The sequence below is a fragment of the Rhinolophus ferrumequinum genome, chromosome 16 (genome assembly GCF_004115265.2).
Source record: "Rhinolophus ferrumequinum isolate MPI-CBG mRhiFer1 chromosome 16, mRhiFer1_v1.p, whole genome shotgun sequence".
NCBI lineage: Eukaryota > Metazoa > Chordata > Mammalia > Chiroptera > Rhinolophidae > Rhinolophus > Rhinolophus ferrumequinum.
The window spans coordinates 60,953,003-60,973,769 of NC_046299.1; the positions used below are offsets into that span (position 1 = coordinate 60,953,003).

At 46.9% G+C, this 20,767-nt stretch overlaps 1 protein-coding gene across 2 annotated transcripts in view; it reads right to left on the bottom strand.

The window, feature by feature from the left end:
- The window catches only part of GRID1 (glutamate ionotropic receptor delta type subunit 1), a 697,974-nt gene that overhangs the window by 265,886 nt on the left and 411,321 nt on the right, over nucleotides 1-20,767 (bottom strand). For both annotated transcript variants that reach the window (XM_033131343.1, XM_033131344.1), the window contains exon 5: nucleotides 11,732-11,785. In XM_033131343.1, the coding sequence (XP_032987234.1) occupies nucleotides 11,732-11,785 (54 nt within the window). The remainder of the gene's footprint in view (nucleotides 1-11,731; nucleotides 11,786-20,767) is intronic.

Consider the following 20,767-nt stretch of genomic DNA (forward strand, 5'->3'; position numbering starts at 1 on the left):
AATGGCATACATAAGGCTGCTTGGAAGGCTAATTCATTGGTATATTAATTTGTATTTTGTTCTACTATTGTAGAAGAATCAGAAAGAACAGGAGCAATTTTTCTCTGCTTTCCTGCTACCCGTCCCTCCTACTCCACCGTATCTCCCAAACACACCTACACAGAGGTAAACATTTTATACTCTAGAAAGTTCGTGTTCTTCTTTCTCCCAAGATATTTTCTTCCAATAAATATGTGAACAGACAATGATGGTTGGCTGGAAGCTTCTGAGGCTTAGAGAATGAAGGGGGCCACGCTGAGTCAGGAAGCTTCCAGCAGAGATGGAGAGAGGCAGAAGAGGAGCTGTGGGTTTTCCCCTCCCCATACACGTTAGTCCCAGGGTGCAATATCAGAAAGGACTGGCTGGTGGTCATACAGGAAAGCTGGGCCCCAAACATATGGTCTCTCAAAAAATAAAATAAAATCACCATGCCCAAGCTTAGGCCCAATGTGGGTTGTAACTTCCTATCTACAGAGATCTTTCTATGATTCACCTTGGCGACAGTGGAAAGCCCAGGGACTTTTGCACAACCTTCCTGAGGGTAAGGAGGAAATGACCTTCTTATAACCGGGATAGAATTTCTTTCCATCAGTTTAAAAGGAATGTCACAGACAGATTTCATTTGTTTTGAATAATGCCTATAAAACATGTAAAGCAAGGCCTGGCACACAGTAGGCACTCAACATGTGAGTTCCCTTGCTTTTGAGGAATAGCAACCACGCAGATCACTGTTCCTGCAACGCCCACAGCAAACAAGCAGAAATCTGCGGGTAGGGAGGACGCCGTTCAGACCCATCGGCCTCCCGAGACGGGCCCTTCAGCAGCTCCTCACTAGGAGCCCCTCTCTGCACCTGGCCGGGGGAATGCCAGGCACGGTGGTGAGAGCTTCACTCCTCAGTCCCTCATCACCTCAGCAGCCGGCATGCCATCGCCGGGGCTGCCGGGAACTGCATCCTAGTCCTGATCACTGACAGCTGAAGGGTTTCTTCACCCCCCTTTCTGAAACTGCACGATATTCATTTGGGATTTTTCAACCAGCTCTAAGAGACAGGCTGCCCCACTGCACATAACATCCTCTTGTGTGAGACAGTGGAAAAGAGATCCAAAGCTGAGGCCAATATTTCTATGAGCCATTAAAAAAATCATTTAAGACATTTCACAAGAAGTTCCAGTGGTTTGAACTGTCTCCTGCCTCCATTTCTGCTTCCATGTTCCAGCTTTGAAAGGTCCCTCCTGTACATCTGAAATCTATGTAACTTTACTAACAATTGTCAAACAATAAAGAAAGAAAGTGCCCTCCTTGGGAGCTCCATCAGGGGCCTGCCATCCCCAGGCTTCACGTGAAGGCAGCAGAAGTGTGCGTGCGTGTGTGTGTGTGTGTGTGTATGTGTGTATATACACTTGCATCTCTCCTCTCCATATGGTACATGATGATTATCCAGCCTGGCAAAGGAGGTGTAATAACAAGGTAGAAGGCACAGATAATGGGGTCTTTCTTGCATGAGCAGTGAGTTATCGGAATCCATCAGAATCCATTTGTGGGAAGAGCAATGGATAGGAATGCGGAAAGGTAGAGACACTAACCTTTAGTTTTCAGATACATTTGCTGCACGTGATAATTAGAGCTATTTTTAAAACTCCCTAAGTGTCAGCCCTCCCTTCCCCAACTATTCTCTGTCAAAACTCTGCAAAATGACAATACACTTGTTGGGAATAATTGCCTCATGTCTAAAACAGGGAGTCTGATTCCACAGCAGGGGTAGGGGTCTGTCTGAGCTGTTTTGTCTGCAGGGAGTTTGAACTTGTCTGCAAACTGCAGAGGACCTGGAGTGGCTTCCACAACTCTGGCCTAGCTATAGTTTAGTGATCCAGGTACAGGTTTCTCAGCCATGCTACCATAAGGTCTCTGTGGGTAAAAGGAACATACGAGGTATGATAAAAAAATATGGTGAATGTTTAAATAAAAAAATTATTACAATAAAAAACATATTGCAATTAATCCCTCTCAAAATACTCCCCCTCACTTTGAACACACTTATCCCATCATTCTGGCCACTTTCTGAATCAGTTCTGGAAGTCCTCTTTTGCAAGTGTCTTTAGTTGTGTTGTTATGGCTGCCTCGATGTCCTGAATTGATTCAAAATGTTTACCTTTTATGGTCATTTTGACTTTGGGAGAGAACCAGAAGTCGCATGGTGCCAGATCCGGTGAATAAGGTGGATGAGGACACACTGTAATGTTTTTATTTGACAGAAATTGCCATATACCAGAAGCAACATGTAACACGGAGAGTTGTCATGATGGAGAATGAAGTAAAGATACTCACCAAAGAGGACTTCCAGAACTGCTTCAGAAAGTGGCAAGAACAATGGGATAAGTGTGTTCCAAGCGAGGGAAAGTATTTTGAGGGGGATTAATAGCAATACGTCTTTTACTATAATAATTTTTTTAAACATTCACCATATTTTTTTTTATCACACCTCGTATCTGTCAAATTCTCCTGAGCCTCCCCAGTGCCTCAGAGGTGTTCGGTACCTGTGTGATGAATAAATGATCAATTGTTAAGAGTTATAAATCCTGACATGGAGACAGGGCATGGAGGAAGAAGTTAAGTACCACTGAAGAATCACAGCCTCAGTTCTCTGGGGTGTTGGAAGAAGGTCATGGAAGAAATCAATAGTGTTGCAAAGTGAGGGGATAGTAATTTGAGCTGAGTCTTAAAGGATACATAAGAGTTTGAAAGGCAGAGATAGGGTGAACTAGGGTCCCTGCACGCCCAAGACACAGTTATAAATGCTGCAATTCAGGTTCATCTAGGCGATGAATCAAGCCATGTTCCCACCCCCCTGCACTGCTCTTAAGACATGCTCTGACCTATGATTGATTCCTCAAGTCTGAGTGACCCTGACTAAGTTCCAAAGATGAACTTTCCCACAGGACTTTAGGTATTTGTTAATAAGAGAAGCTATCTTTTCAGAGGGCTTGCTATAAACCAGACCCATGCTGCGTCACTTCTGGTCAGTTATCTCATCTAATCTTCACAACTTTCCTATGAGGTGGCTATGAGGAATCCTATTATCAGATGAGGAAAATAAAGCTCAAGGAAAGAAGTAAAACAACTTGCCCAAAGTCATAAAAGTGGCAAGCACAGGAGCCAAATCATATCCATGGTATGTTCCCAAAGACTGGCCTAAAAAAACGGAACACCACTACATCCACAGTTACTGCTCCCCAAACCACCATCTATGCAGCAACAAGTACCCTCCCCCGGGGGCTTTGAAAAGGGATGAACAGTAATATTATATAAAAACAATTTCCTCCTATACCTATAACCATAAATGCAAAATCTCATAGATTCCTTTTGGGTTGAGAAAGGAACATAGATGTAGTCTGATTAACAAATTGAAGTATATTTCTAGTAAATATGGTTTGTTCCTTTTAGATACTACTCATGTGACAGGTATTAGCTTTTTCTGGTTCTTTCACCTCTTCCACAGGAGATTTAAAAAATAAGGTAAAATAGCATAAAGAGAAGAAATCTAATAATAAAAAAAATAAAAGTTTTTAAATGACCTTCTACAACAAGAACTTTACGACCACTTCCAAATTATGAAAAATTTCAAATATTGCTGAGTTCCAGTCGTGTATTTAGCATTTAGTTAGTGTTGAGTGTGAGGGGTACAGTAAGAGAGGGACAGTGTGGCGTAAGGTACATATTTATTAAATTCGGAGTCACTCACAGCTAAGTTCAAATCCTGACTCTGCCACTTACTGATTAAGTGACATTGAAAAGTCAATCCATCTGTCTGAGTCCTTGTTTCTTCACCTGCAAAATGGGATAATACAAGTTGAAGTACCTGGGGACTTGGTCCTCCAACCCTCTCTCAAAATTCACCCACTAGAGACCATATCCTCATGGAAGCAGCATGTGACACCAATGATCTCTCCCCCTGTTTGAAATGGTTTCTTCACTTGGCTTCCAAGACTCCACCCTCTACTAACAGTATCAATACTCACATTAAATCTAAACTATCTAAGCAATTCAATTAAAAGGCAGATTATTAGAATGGATGAAATAGCTAGATCTAAGTACAAAAGTCCTTCCAGAAACATACATTACTTTAAACATAAAGAAACAAGTCAGTTAAAAGGAAGAGTGGAAAAAGAAATATTGTGCTAACACTAGTCAAAACAAATCTGTAATAGCTACAGTAATATCAGGTAAAATATATTTCAAAGCAGAGAACATTTCAGAGCAGAAAGATAAAGATAATTGTTTCATAATGATAACAGATCAGTTAATCTACAGGACATAAAAATCCTAAACATTTATGCTTCTTATAACAAAGCTTCAAAATACATTAAGCAAGACCGATACAACCACAAGGAAAAACAGGCAAACTCACAATTAAAGTTGAATATTTTGATACCTGTCTTTCAATAACTGATAGAAAAAATAGAAAAAAAAAAACATCACCAAGGACACAGAAGACATAACACTATCAACTAAATTGACCTATTTGACATTTATAGAACATTCCACACAACAACAACAACAGATTATACATTCTTTTCAAATGCACATAAAACATTTATCAAGAAAGACAACATACTGGACTATTAAATAAATCTCAGTAAATTTTAAAGGATTCAAGTAATAGAAACTATGTTTTCTAACCACAATGGAACTTAAATTAAAAATCAGTAAGAGAAAGAGCCCCGAAAAGTACACAAATATTGGGGATACTAAATAACACACACCTAAACAACCTATGGCTCAAAGAAGAAATCAAAGGTAATATAGAAAGTACTTTGAACTGAATAACAATGAAAACACAACATATCAAAATTTGGAGGATGCCATTAAATCACCTAAGGGGAAGATTATAGCACTAAAAAAAAAAATGAACGTCTCAAATCAACGATCTCAGCTTCCCCCTAAGGATTATATCGGTATAAATGGCAAATAAACCCATGAAAGGATGCTCAGTATCATTGGTTATGAGGAAAATGAAAATTGTAATCATATTGAGGTACCGTTACACACTACTACAATGTCTAATACCAAAAACCCGGATGAAACCAAGTACTGAAGAAGATGTAGAGCAACTGGAATCATCATAGAACTTATAAGTTTCTTAAAAAGTTAAACATACATCTACCATATGACCCAGCAATTCCACCTGCAAATACGTACCCGAGAAAAATGAAAGCATATGTCCATACAAAGATTTGTACATGGATGTTCCCCAAAAATCTTGTAATCACCAAAAATCTAGAACAACCCAAATACCCACCAATGGTAAATGGATAATCAAATTGTGCTGTATCCATACATTTGAATATTCCTTATCAATAAAAAGGAAAGAACTTTGCTATACATTGCAATATGCATGAATCTTAAAATAATTATCTGGAGGGAAAGAGCCATAGCAAAACAGAAAAAAAGAGTACATACTATATGATTCCATTTGTATAAAACTCTAGAAAATACAAATAATCTGCATTGCCAGAAACAGATTGCCAGGGGAGTGGGGAAGAGTTGGGCAGTGGTGTGAGATTACAAAGGGACACAAGGACACTTTTCGGGTGATAGATACATTCACCACCTTCGCCGTGGTTATGGCTTTATGGGTAGACATGTGCCAAATGTAAATTGTACACTTAAATATGTGCATTTATTGTATGTGAATTAAACTTCAATAAAGATGTTGATTTTTTTAAGTAAAAAATAAAAATAAAAAAGTGAAGCTCAAAACAAGTGCCTGGCTCCATCTAATGCCTGATACATGGCAACTCCTATTCTTTGTTTTGGGTTCTCAGCTGGGGCTACAGAGGTGGGTAAGATATAATGCCTGTCCTCAAGGACACCCCAGTACAGCTGGGGGAGAAACAAGTGAATAGATTAGAAGAAACATAATTGTTTGTGAGTGTTACTAAATTAAATTTGCAGGCGGTAAATGGTACAGGGACTTAATATCCAAACAGAATTGGAATTTTCAAAATGAAAGGAAGAAAAAATAAGTAAATCTTTTCCCTTCCTCTCTTTCTCTGAGTCCCCAGTAGAGATTTCTGAAAGCTATCTGATTCAGCATTCATAGCATGGTCTCTTTTTCTTGTTTTCTTCAATTAGTACATTCGTATTTCTGTCCTCACATTATACATGTGTAGACTAATCTCACTGTCATTTGTTTTAACACAGTGTATGTTGGGGGTAGGGAAGATGTGAAAGTCTGGAGTGAGCTTCTCTGACTGTTGACAGAAGTCCCGTCTGGGGCAGGCCAAGGTCTGCACCTGGAGGATTCTCATGGAGTATTCGTTGGTGGCAAACCAGTGAAAGTGGTAAGTTGGAGGCCGGCACCTGAGAGGCAACAACAGAAGAGCATTCTGGGCAGAGGCATCTAAAGAGGTCGCAACATGGATGCACTTGGGGGATGAAGACCTCTTAGAATGCAGTCAGAGCAGCTCTAGATGACAAGAGGGAGCAAGAACTGAGACCAGAGAGGGCTCTGAAGTCAGCTCGCGAACAGCCTCGTGTATCACCTGGAGGAAACTGAACTCCACCCTATGGGCCCTGACAACCCACCCCCTGCCAACAACCTCTTCCAGCACAGAGGTGAGCACATGTCAAGAGGAAAGGCCGGGAATATGTTGGAAACAATGCCTGTGACAGATAGCGTGACTGCCTGATCTTTGGGAAGCACGGCATGCATGAGAGACCGAAGATGCCTGCAGGAGGCACCTATTTCTTGCTGCTTAAGTTCTCTACCCTCTTTGATCACAGAATCCTTTCTCTACAAAGCACCTGTGACTTAGCAGAACATGTGTTCTCCCAGCAATTTGGAGACTGCTGGAGAAAGGCTGCCGGTGCTTCCCCGGCCCTCCTCACTGGCTGCTCTGCCACCTGCACATGGCCTGCTCCAGGGCCGAAGGGAGCACGCATGTGCCTGAGAGGAAGAGCTTGTACCCCTTGGCACTCGTAATGCACCTGCAGAAAAAGCGGTGCTGGGGAGCAAGGGGTGCTGACAGCTGTGGCTCATGGAGCAGGACTGCAGCTTTCTCAGCCCATGAAGATCAGAATGGTTATAAATGCCTTTTCCTCCACGTTTAGGCTATCACACAAGCAGCATCAAAATGAGGCAGCAACAGGCAGACGCTGTAGTGGGAGGCTTCACTCGGCACCTCCTCCGTGTCTGAGCCCCTCATGATGGGGACTCTGGGGATCTGATGCAAAGGAAGTCCAGCCCTCCCTTACAAGCTGTTCAGGGAGTCAGGCTGTGCGTCCAGCCCCCAACTAGCAGAGCTGGGCCGAGGAGAATGAATATCTCTAACGGGGAAATCCAGGAAGACCTTTGGGCAGAGGCGATGTTTAGCAGACCCCTGCAGGAAAGGTAGGTCCTTGATAACCAGAGATGCAGGAAAGGCATGCCAGACATAAGGGGGAATCCTGGCAAAGGCCCAGAGCCAGGAGAGGAAACTAAATGTAGGAAACAGCAACTGACCCATCTCACAGGGATGAGCCATGAAGTAGTGGGCAGAAGGGTGAGAAGTAAATAAACAAGCACAGGCGTGGTGGGGTCACTGTGAGTGGGCTCGAGGCAGGTGCACGACGTTGGCTTTTCTCCATTGGCTGAGGATGTCACCAGAAGGACTGGCCCTGAGATTGGAGCACTGAGTGAGGACCAGGTTAAGGGTAGGATGACGGTTTCAGAATGAGATGCACTGAGCTGGCAGTGGTCATAAGACCTCCAAGTGGGTGAGTCAAGAAGGCACCTGGGGGCAGGGTCTGGAATGGACATGGGATGTGGAGCCATCTGTGTATGCTAGAAACCAGGCAGGAGTGACAGGGACCCCCACCTGAGCTACCTCCCTCCTTAGAGCATACCTTCCCCTGGTCCCCTGTTGAGCCACAGATCACAGCTCAGAGCTTCACTTGCTGAGAAAATCTAAGCATGTGGGTTATGCACATGCTTCTGCATTGCTTGTTAAGCATCTAAACCATTTCAATCACAGTGTGCTTTGGTTTCACGTTGGGAAGAACTAGACTAACAATGCGAACAGTCCAGCAACAAATTGAGCATCTCACATCTGCATAATGATTGGTTCTAGAAGAAGATGGAAGTTATATATATATATATATATATATATATATATATATATATATATATATATATATATATATTCCATAAAAGAATTTCCTCCCAGAAAGTTCCCAAGAGGCCATGCTATGAGATGTATGCTTCCTGTCTAGACGCAGAGCCTCATGGGGGGGGCATTCTCCTCTGCGTCCAGATTCCAGCCGGCCCTGAGCAAACCTGCGAGTTGCTGGGCCAGAGAGATGACTGGCTCACCTGGGATCTGCTGAAGGCGACCCACGTGGAGAGGCAGCACTCCAGCCCAGCTGATAAAGAGATTCCAGAAGCCACGTAGCTCATCAAATCAAACGTGACTGTTCCCGAACTAGCAGATTCTGATGAATGACCCAGAGTGATCCCTTTCATCCCTGAGACTCGGGTCTTAATTACTGCCTTTGTCTTCTCTGGAAGGCCAACTGGGAAGAATTCATCAAAGCAATTCGCTCTGTCCTGTGTACACTGACTTGCCTTCAGCTAAACCTTTGTAAGAATCTACTCTTTGCTGGCGGCATTGGGGATTCAGTGATAAGCTGGATTCTGGCCATGTCCTCTAAAGACTCATGGTCTAGTGGTCACCTTCACTCATGGTTCATTTTGCTTCCCACAAGTTCTTTCAAATCTCTCAGCCTCCTCCAAGCTAACATGTAACATAATCCATCAATGAAAATATAGTTTATACCCAAAAGCACATCTGCTTGCCACAATGGAGTCCAGAGACCTATAGAAACTGTCAGTGAGGCTCACAGACTATCTCTACCTCCAACTACCCTTCTCCAAACAAAACAGGCCTATCATACACAACACCAATGTTCATTGCTGAGGAGGAGACACTGCATAAAGAAAGCAAACAAAAACATGTGCCCTTGAGTGTTTATCATGAACCCTGGAAAATACATTAGGCAAGTCAAATACAGAGGGGGAAGCTGGAGGAAAGAGCCTGTGCAGAGGGAAGGAAGCAGGGGTTGACCTGGGGACCACACTGCAGATCTCCTTGGGGAAGGACATGGGGAGAAGAAGCACAGACCTGAGCTCATCTGACAGCAGGAAGGTGGGGCCCCACTGTAGCCGCTGAATCCTGGAGACCATGTTGGAGCCGCCAAATGCCTGCCCCTGACTTTTTCCCACCTTATTTTATCCTAGCCATCACATATGGTAAACAGAAAACAACCACCATAAAAGTAACAGGACTTTTGTCTTCAGTGGGTTCATGCTATAACAGGAAACAATCATTCTGAATATAGCTGGCTCCTAAGGGTAAGTCTACATACAATTTAGAGAACACTTCCATCATTAACCAAAGGCCACGCTGGGGTCACTGGGGTCCATGGGTCAAAGCTTTACAAGAGACCGTACCTTTACATTGCAGACTTCCAGAACATCCGTGAGTGTCCCAACCTGAGCACTACTGACTGGCCTTACTGAATCAGATCCTGACCGCCAGTTAAGGATCTTTGCCAGGACCACGTGCATGATGGAGTCATTGGATGCAAAGGGCTTTGGAGCCAGACAGTCTTCATAAAGAATACTGAATGCACCATTTAATAGCTCTATGACCTTGAACACACGATTTAACCTCTTGAGGCTCCCTTTTCCTAGCTGTAAAATGGGGATGATAATAATTGCCAACAGGACTAAGAATGGTAACAGATGTAAAATGCTCTGACAAGTGTCTGGCATATAATGATGATCAAGCAATGGTGGCTGTTACCCCTTCACTCCCCATAGAAAAGGAAACCCAGGAAGAGGGAGGTCTGTTCTGGAGGAGGACACACGCAGCCAGGGAAGTTCATGCGGGTCCAGGATGCGATACCGAGCTGAGAGGGGCACGGCCATGCTCTTGGTGAGGCTGCTCCAGTGCGGCTCTGACAGAGGTGCCCTCACCTGACCCCTCCTGTGACATGCAGTAAAGCCTGGGTTCCAGTCCCCAGCAATGCTCTGGGGCAGCATTCTGAAGTAAATCCCAGCCCTGAACAGGGGGTCAAGAAGGCTAGACAGAGGGCTCTAGGGGTGAATTGATATGTATGGGAGAGAAAAGGAAACAGGCTGGAAACAAAAACAGAGCACTCTGGAAGACTGGCAACAGAGAAACGCCAGCTCTCCCGTTTGGAGGAGTCACCACAAAAATAAAGCCAGCAGCAGACATGGAATGATCCTTTCTCTGGAACAAAAGGAAACTGGACTTTGAAGAACCTATAGAGAAGCTGGCAAAACTTCCCAAGAACCAAGGAGGACTCATGCAGGCGCTGAAGAATAGGGACGAGGGTGTCATGTCCCTTCTGCTAATTCCCAGCTCGACCGTCCACAACCCGAGGTAAATGACAGTTACTGTGCATGTCTCCAAGTGTCCCATGTGGACGTTGAGATAAGATGTGAATTTATGGAGGAAAACCATGAAAAGTGGGCCATGCAAGTAGTTACGACTGATTCTACCTGCAAAATTATTAAAACAAGCCACCCAAAATTATTTCAGCCATATTAGCACTGAGCTAATAAAGAAATGCACATCATAAAAGAATAAATTACCGACATAATAAACCTTGCATCTTTTAAAGTGAGGCCATTAGAAATTGATTGGTTAATTTAGGAGAAGCTAAGGCCACAACCCTGATGAAAGCATGCACTAGGAAACACCTTCTGGAGTCAGCTCTGTTGATAGTCTGCTGGGGTCACACAGGCTGCCCTGGTCAGTGCTTCCTGAATAGATGTGTGGGCAGAGAGGATTCTTCAGGAGAGCTAGGGTATGTGGTTACAGGCCACTCCCGTGCGAGGCCCGTAACATGGAGGAGGCCGTGGTGCAATCAGTGAAGAGCCGACCAGGCCACAGTGGAACCTTGGCATTCCCACGCCTCCTAAGGCCAAACCAGTGGGAAGGCCATTCAATGGGACAGACTTCCCACTCGCCCGCTTTAAGTGGTCACAATGATCCCACCCCCACCAGGGGCGTGTGAACACACACACACACTCCCACAACTTTACACTCACATGTGCACACATACGCAGATGCACACACTCACATACATACTTTTGCACACACACATATCCATACACACTCATACACATCATTTGCACATACATACATGCTCAGACAGATGCATATTCACAAAAACACACACATGCTCTTATGCACACACCCTCAAACAGTCACATAACACACACACCTTCAACCTCCTGCACGAAATGCAGCCTGTGTCCCCTCCTCATTCTTTTGCCCCACCCTCTCTGCACCCCATTTTCTAACTCACCCTAATCTCTCCAGCCCCAACCCTGCCTGACCGGCTGTCTTCCCTTACCCCGCAACTCAAATGCCTGATACATCTGTTTGACTTTCGACTTCCATGTGGGCTCAGGTCTGGATTCTGTCTCAGGTTCCCACCTGCTCCAGGTGAGCATCTTGGCAGGGCAAGCCCCACTCTCTGACCTCCTGTCTTGGCACAGTGGAGCCCTGGAATTCACTCCCGCACCTCTTGTTAGAATCAGACTTGAAAGGATTACTCCAAACTTTCCTAAGGGGCAAGGGGCTCAATGCCAGCCAGCGCCTCGCCACTCTGGGCTCTTACCTCATTCACAAAGACCCAGTGGCTGTCCTTGGAAGCCAGGTTGGTCTCCACCGCCTGCAGAGAGAAAAAGAAAACAAACATGAACATGAACAGAAGCAAGCCAGAAGCTGGCAGACTCACAGGATGATTGTTGAGATGGGGTTTGATAAACATTGTTCTTGGCGAATGTTTTCTTCACAAAACATGCCATCCCCCTGGGGCCCGCTCTGGCTGCCTTAGCTACAAGACAAGTCATTTGAACACAGACATCTGATTCCTGCTGTGCAGAGCTCTCAGGCGCCAGCCCCAAGCAAGGGTAGAAACTCTGGTTCCTGTGGCATCACAGGGACCCAGGCCTGGACACCCCTCCCTTCCCAGAGAATGCCTGCAAACGCCTTTCTGGACGGGCCTTTGGGGGATGAGTTTCATCAGTGCAGAGGTGAACGGAGGCACAAGGATCAGAAATCTGCAACGAGGGGTTTGCGGCGCTGCCCAGCCATGCTGAAGACCGCGGCTCACAGCTGCAACTCTGAGCTGCCTTTGGGTATTTAGGACTCGAAAAACTGGCTCTTTCTAGCTCCTGGGCAGTGACCCCACCCCCGTCATCCTCTCTTATAGTGCTTTGCTCTATTTCTTTATAGCACTTGCCATTTCTGTGCTTGAATAGTTGTCTATTTATTTCTTTGTGTCGATCTCCTCTACCACATTGGGGTCTCCACGAGGTCAGGAGCCACATCTGTTTTGCTCACAGTTGTGTCCCAGAACCTTATACTATAACCAACACATAGTAGGTGGTTAGTATAGTTCAATAAATGTTGTTGAATATATGAATAAAGTGTTGGAGGGCAAAGCAGATAGGACCCAGTTACTTATATCATTTCTCATGTTTTTATGAGTGTTTTTTTTTTCTGCTTTAATTGGAAAGCCAACAGATCGAAAGAAGTAGAAGGAACTGATAGTTTCCAAGCATGTTCTGTTAAAATACTTGCATTTGGCATGTGCCAAGCACTTGCTGAGCGCCAAGCACTGTGCCAGGTCACCTAGGAACCTGGCAGAGAGTTATCAGGTTGTAGTCTTCTTTTCTTTGTTTTTGTTTTTGTATTTGTATTTTTATAAAGTAATTTTTATTATTTTTATTTGAAAAAATACAGGAAATTAAAAATGTTCACTCTCATTCCATAACCCTGCCCCGTTTAAAAAAAAAAAAATGTGCTAAAGTATAAATGTCCCATTATCCCTCCTAACTCGTCCCCTAGAGATCATTTGAGATGTCACCATCCAGAAGTATTTAGTCACATCTGCAGGCACATATCTATGTACACATATCAGACAGAGTTTTTTTATTAAAATGGGATCATGAAATATGTATCAGGATATAACTGTCATTTGTGACTTGTTTATGTATCAAGAATAGCTTTTCTCATTAGTACATGGAGAGCCGACTCATTCTTCTTAACACACGCCTGCGACAGTGACCCAGCCATACGTGGGACCTAGGTCATCGCACTGTTATCACACAGGGTTCCGCTAGAACCTCACTTACACAAACGACAGACAGGTTTGCTGCCCAACACAACAAGCATGTGGAAACAGAGGCAGGGGGAGTGCCCAGGCCAGCGCTAGCATCCCGCTACTTTACAGACCGCGCGCCATAGAACACCAAGGGTTGGCACGGGGCCCCTTCCTGGGCAATGTCAGGGTGGAGGACACAGACTCCTTCTGCAGCCTATGAATAAGAGGATGCCAGCCTCTGTGAAGACAAGTGGGGACAGGAGTCTGCCCTGGTCTGGGTACCTCATGGCACCATGTCCTGAAGACACTTTCTACCCCGTTCTACAGCTCAATAAAGCAGGACCTCTGCACAGAAGCTGAGAGGACTTGAGACGTTCAGAAGGGGAGGAGATGGGAGAGCACCATAGGGTGGAGTCACGCCATCCAACCCTGAGCCTCTCTCCAACACGCAGACTTTCATGAGGATCTGCAGAAGCCCGGAGGCCTGAGAAAGGGGGTGGGGGAGGGAGACGTGGACGCAGGGGCCCTGAGAACCGTCTGCAGCACATGGCTGGGCTCCGGCTTGTCTCCATTCCCAACACCTTCAGGCTCACACAGAGGACGTCGATGACACACTCATCAAATCCAAGCATGACACAGAGTTGGGAGGAGGTCAGAATGTCTCAGAAAGCCAGAACACCGAACTGAACCTAAAGAGATGGGGTTTAACAAGGCTGCAGTCCAAGTCCTACACGTGGTTTCCAGGGCCAGAAGGGCAAATGGGGAGATGAGAATCGAAGGCAACACCGCCGAGAAAAGACCCATGAAAATGAAGGAGGCTACGGGTCTCTTCTGCCCCTTGAGGGGTTGACTTCTTGGCCACCCTGCTTGATGGAGGACACTGGAGAATGGAATCGATCAGGGAGTAAAAAGGTGTGAACCGATGACTAGTTAAAGTGACCATGGATGCTTAGGGGACAGAACAGTATAAATACCTTTAAACTGTATTGAAATACCTTAAACGCATGAAGAATTGCCATGTGCAAGAGAGTCTGGAACTACTCTGCAGCCTTTGAAAGAGCTGATTCAGGATGAAGGTCTCCAGTAATCAGGGAGGCAGATATCAACTCAGTGTAAAAGAGAACTTTCTGACTTTCCAAGTCATTCAAGATGGAACAGGCTGCCTTGGGAGAAGGGAGTTCCCATGGGAAGTGCCTGAGTGGAAGGTGGACAGCAGTGCCCCAACAGGTACTAAAGTTTCAGCATGGAGGTTTGCCATGGGTAAGACCCCATCAGGCAGTGACATCCTGAAGCAGTGATTCTCAAGTCTGGCAGCGTGGATGTTGCTCTGCAAACCTGGCCAGGAGCTTCCCGGGTATAATCTGAAACTGGCACACACACACATAGGGCAGGGAGAGACTGAAGAAAAAGGCAGGCCACTCCAGCTTGGCAGGTGGCAGGTTTAATAAGCAAAGGAACTGACAAGCCTTGTCTTGGGCAGCTGCAAGACAGTAAGCACGCTTCCACACCTGCCTGCCAGTATCTTCAAATTTATACAGAGGCCTTAACTGGGTTCAGTCATGTACCCAGTCCAAATAGTCTCAACACCACATTTCTATCGCAAGGCTGTGTCCTTGGGCAGCTTCTACCACCAGGGAAACAAGCAGAGCACATGTTCCAAGCAAAGGCGAGGGAATGGGAAGCCTCCAATTAATTGCCCGGGTCCAGCTTGTGGGTGAAATCACTGGTCACATCTTCTCAACGACTTTCCCCAACAATCTAAGAACCTCTTAGAGAGCTTTTTAAAATGTGGACCCCTGAGCACCACTCCTAGGAATCCTAAGTTTACTGGGAATGGTGATGTGCCTGCGATCCTGTTGTTTCAGAGCTCTGACCCTGACTCTTGTTCTCCAGGACATGCAGGAGTCCTGCTCCAGCATGTGTAGTTCTGTGAACCTGAAGGTGTGGGTACACCTATGCAGGTGAGAGCGCCTCTACCTGTCCCCACCGGAGCCAGCAGCACAGAGGACCTGACTCAGTTGTGGGCGCTTCCCAGGGAGCAGGTGGGAGCCTTGGCTACTCAAAGGAGGATTCACACCTGATCTCAGGCTCATGCACAGAGAATATTGATGCAGAGAATTGATCAGAAAACCCCACAGGACAACTGGCCAACTTTCCTGTCCTACTTTCCCTCACCAATTAAGCATCAGCTAATTTGTTAAGCTTCTTTTCCCCACACAGAGATAAATAGCACTTGGCTGCAGCCTTTTCCAGAGGGTGCAACTCACACAGAAGCTGAGATGGATGGTGAGAAGAAGCTACTGCAGATTTAGCAAGAACACGCCCCCCCACCCCCCAACTTCCTAATTAGTGGAGAGTAGCCAGCTCTGTGGGAAGAGTCCTAAATGCTCACAGCACCACTAATTCCCCTTCTACGTGCTGTCTTTACCTTCTTTCTCCCCAACCATGAGGCAGGTGGAGGCCAGTCTTCCCTTTCATCGCAGAGTGAGCAAGGTAAGGAGGAAGCAGGGAGGCAGAGCGTGTTCGAACCCCAGTATGGCCACCACTTAGCTGAGTGCTCTAGTGTGAACCACTCCTCCTCTTGGAGCAGCAGTTCCACACCTACAAGTTGTTCAAATACCCATGATGCTGTCAAAGCGTTGCCATTTCCCCTGCAAATCCCAGTAGGATCTTTGAACACACTGGTTCCTGTGCACGCTCACTCTCAACGGCAGATACCCCTGGCTCAGGCTGCCGGAACCCTGCTTGGCAACCACCTGGGAATTTACACCCCTTACCAAGCCCTGAGGGTGTCGCATATACAAATCCCAGCTGTCCTGTTCCCTGATGGGGACTGCTCCCTGTGTGAGCTCATCCGTTTCCAGAACCCTCTGTAGGATGAGCCAAAACTGCTTCACTTGACCTCACACCCTCCCTGGCTTCTTTCACTTCGCTATTCCACATTCCCATTCCCCTGCTGTCTTCCTTTAATTCCCCTGGGAACACTTCTTAATAAATCATCGTCATACAAATTCTCACCTCAAAGTCTGCTTCTGGGAACCCAACCTGAGACCAACACCTCCCACCCTCGAGGGATTACTGTAAGAATTAAACGAAATTACACGTGAAGCTTCCAGGCCAGAAAGAAGCTCAGTCTAGAAGAACAGTTAACACGAAGGTGCCCCCCCCCAGTCCTTCCATTGATGTCGCCTACCTGGTTGGCATTCTATGGTCTCCTTTGCATCATCTGTCATGCATGCCTCCTTCATTCAACAGACTGGGCCGGCCGCACACCAGCAGCTGGCCTACCTCTGCTGGATACAGCTGTGTGCCAGGAGCCTCGTCCCTGCCGTCATGGAGCCAACAAAGGCAAGAAGACTGGCAATAAACACTCATGGCCAGTGTGGTGAGCACTGCCTCCTCCATGAGTCCACGGACCCTCAAAACAGCACAGCGCCAGGCCTCCCCTCATCTCCACCACACCCGAGTCCACAACTGCGGAACCATCAGCAAGTGCAGGGAAGCACTGAGCCAACCAAACAATAAAGAGCAGCCCCTTTGTTCCATGGGTGAAGTGGGCAGGGCGTGGGGCTGGCCTCCTGCTCAGGGGGCACTCCCATCACTCACCTTCAGCACGTAGGAATGCCAGTTCCCTGCAACTGGGCTTCTCCCCTGGAGCTGGGCACCATGAATGTGGGGCAACCTTCAAAAAAATGCAGTAGGCAGAGGAGGCCTGAGCGACTGCGGGAGCTCCACACAGAGGCTGTGGAGCCAGGAACTAGGTCTCCATGACCCTGAGGGATCGCCGCAGGGGCGCAACACCGGGCACAGCAAGGCTGTCCAGTTCAGTTGCTGTGAGTCCCACAAGCCCTTGCCGAGCCATCAGAGACCATCTGCCTGGCTCCTGTGGTCCATCAATAGATTGGCAATCACAGAACTTTAGAAGAAGAGCCGAGGAGGCAGGAACTTCCAAAGGATCATGCTGACTCCTGTCTTCGCCCCTTTAGAATATAAAGGGAGACCCAAGATGCTTTAGGTGGCAGGTAGCCCATGGAAAGGGCTGGGAGGGTGGACATGGGCAGTCCGCGGGGCGAGACATCACGTTCAGAGGCACAGCTGGATGGCTACACCTGTCCTGACAACCCCTATTAAGGGAAGCAGAAGGCAGCTATCCTTCCCACACCTGGGGAAGGGAGTATGTTCCCTTGTCTGTGAACAGCAACCCTGCTGGAACCTCCGGGGGCCTTTTCCCATGGCCACTGGCATCAACAGAGCTGGGGGATAAGTGATACAGGACTCCAGCATTCCATTCGCTAGGCCCTCTGGGGGCCAGGGGATATTTGGATCCTGTCCTGGCCACGCAGTCACCCTGATGCCACCACAGTTTCCATAGGGACGCAGACCAAGCCCCAACTCCTGGCTCCCAAACAATCTGCACAGAAAGCAGCCCCTCGTGCTGACAGGAACAGTATATATATACATGGGCCAGCTCACCTGGACAGGACCCTGGGCGCTGAAAATGTCCCCTGGACCACATAGAGGTGAGAATCAATTCTAATAGCAAAACACCTGGAGGGAGGCGGAGAAGACAGGGGCTCTGCGGGACTCGAGGGCATCTCCAGCCTGGTCCCTGTCCTCTGTGTCCTCCGCCTTTCACCAGGACCACGTGCAAGCGATTGCCAAAGGCGACGGGGGCCTGCGTTCATCCAGCCCCCAGCCAGACGCTGCAGTACAGCATCTCCTCCACTTCACAACCCACATACCCCACTTACCTCTCAATGCCCTAACCAGCAGGCAGCATTCTCGTGCCCATTTCACAGACAGGAAACTGAGACCTAGGTCTAGACTTGTGTTGTGCACAGGTCCCTCAGCTAATATTTGGCAGAGATTGGATATGAACTCAGGTCCACCCATCTCCAAAGCCTGGGTGCTTTTCCTTTAGTCATGCTGACCCCCAAAACACCGGAACAACTGCCAGTGCAAGTGGACAAGTCCCTGACAACGGGAGCAAAATGATCGTTTTTCTCATAACTAAGAAAACACCACTATGAGCAGCAGTGCCTTCCTTCTCCAGGTTAGTTTATTCTCATCAGCCTGAGACCGTTATTCCACTTGCATTTCTTAAGTAGGATCTGTTTCACTTTATCTTGGCCTAAAGGAATACTAAACGGAGTGGAAGAAACTTCCACATGGAAGCCTTCCAGCCACATTGCTGCGAATTTATTTCACGAACTGCAAATGCTACTGATTACTTACGTACGTGTTAATTGTTGGCCACTAGTCTAGGCGCCCTCCCCCCAATACGGGGAGCTTGAGATAATGAAAGCTTGTCGACAATCAGCACCTTTTTGAAACCCCAACTCTAATACTTCAGAATGCTCCCCCCGTGGAGCCCAGGGCCTGGCGTTTTCCCCAAGGACACATGTGGAGCTAAGTTTAAAGCCCGACTGCTGCCAGAGCGACAAGGTGCTATTCAGGAACAATTCTCTCTGCGCTGCATCACCCCTCAAAGCATGAGGGAGTGCAAGCCCCCCCCCGCCCCCATTTGCAAGGAAGGGGAGTAGCTGACTGCAAGACAATGGTGATTTTTTTTTTTTAATTAAAATTTACTGGGGTGACAGGGCTCGTTTACAAGGAAATCAGCAAAGTAGTCCCCATGCGGCCCAGGTCTCAGAAGCTATGCCAGAACCACGAGGAAACCGTGGGTGCCACTGAACTATCTCGGGTCACTCCGGGCTTCCCAGGGCCTGTTTTCTCAGGAAAAGAACCCGAGATTCCAGCCCAGCTTCTTCTCTTTACCCCAGCCTTGTGTCCAGAAACTGACGGGGACTTGCTTTCACCAGAAAACTGCCTTAATGTTCTCCTCAAGTTTGTGGCTCCTATTTGAAGCCATCATACTCCTAGATGCCACTGGGGCATCTCGAACACCATGTGGGCCTCTTTTCCAGTTTCTTCTCCCAGACCCCTCCTGACCAAGTGTGAGTTATCTGTTCCCAACTCACTCATCACTCTGCTGGAACTTTCTTGAAGCCAAGGGCCCTCACCTTTGGGGGAAGCAGGAAACACAGCCACTGAGCACATGTATCTGTGGGATTCGGGGTGGGAGCTTGAAGATAGTGGAGACGAGGCAGTTACCCCAGCTATACAAGGCCACCTGGGAAAGGTTTGGCAGAATGAACCCTGTGTATCTTCCAAACACATCTCTGGGGGATGCAAAGAAGGCTCTTTTGCTGAAGGAGATCTGAGCCTGCCCAGGGCAGGAGCTGGCTGGAAGAGGCTGGAGGTGAGGGCTGTTTCGGGCTGGGTGCATTCACTCGCCCTGAATGGTTCCTCCTCCACCTGGACCCCGAGGTAAGCCCCGCACATGACACCTCACTGAGTCCACACAACAACCACTGATCAGAACCCACAGATGGGGAAACCTGCCCAAAGTCTCCCAGCAAGTCAGTGTAACCGGCAATGAACTTTCTAGTGCTTCGTGCCAGCTTGGGACTGAGAGAAGACACACTTACACTCGCATTTTGGGTAGATGTTTAATGCAAAGCACGAGCTGGGCTAGAAGGCAATGCAGACAATGGTGAGGCCTGGACAGTGGACCTGGGGAGCCCCGGGGCTTCTCTATACAGTTGAGTCCTGGATTCTGGAGTTTCCTGTCCCCCCCACCCCCCAGAACTCCTAGGTCAGGTGGTCCTCTGGTTGCCAAAGGATTTCTGTATATGGAGAGCAGCCTCCAGTCCCTCACTAAGAGGTGAGCTCCTCCAGGCCTAAGGCAGCCCCTTGCCCAACAGCGAACTTCGAAAGACGTCTATGGAATGAATGAATGGGTACATTCACACTCCTGCATATTTCCCTGACGCTCAGTACGAGGACGGCCAGGGACACAAATAGGAAGCCCCACACAGTGAAAAGGGACATCGACATGCAGGCAGTCTTGCTTTGCACATTAGCATAGTAACAGAAACCCTAGCATACGGGACCTGTGTCCTCACCTTGTACTTCATTTTCTGTTAACACTGTGCCATGTAAAGTTAAGCACTGTCTGTATTTGAAAATTGCACTCTTTTCCTAGAGAACCTGAGACAGAAACAAAGTGAACTTGAAAGGTGGATAAGTGCAAGATACTGTGACCTTTGGAAACTGATGGAAACACGATCAAGTTTTATAGGTTTTCTACGGGGGTATAATGGTTTCTTCATTTGTATTGAGTGCTAAACCTCCTGATACAAGTGCCCGTATATCCTGCTTAACAACATAGTAAATTCAGGACCAGTTTGGTCAATCAATGCCATGTAAGAATATATTAGGGGAACACTGGAGAGAGTGTTCATCATTTAATTTTTTTTTCAGAAAAACTATGACATTGCTATTGAAAAAAGAAAGCATAATTGATTAAATACATGTAAAACTCTGATAGATGTGAACAATTTCTAGTCAGTCATTAGAACCCCCTGGCCTTAGTCCTCACTGTTTACCTGAGGTAAACAGCTCTTCCAAACTGCCTTCTCACTTTGTGCAGAGGGCAGAAGTGCCAGCTCGCAGCCTCTGGAGAGGAAGATTCATTACAGA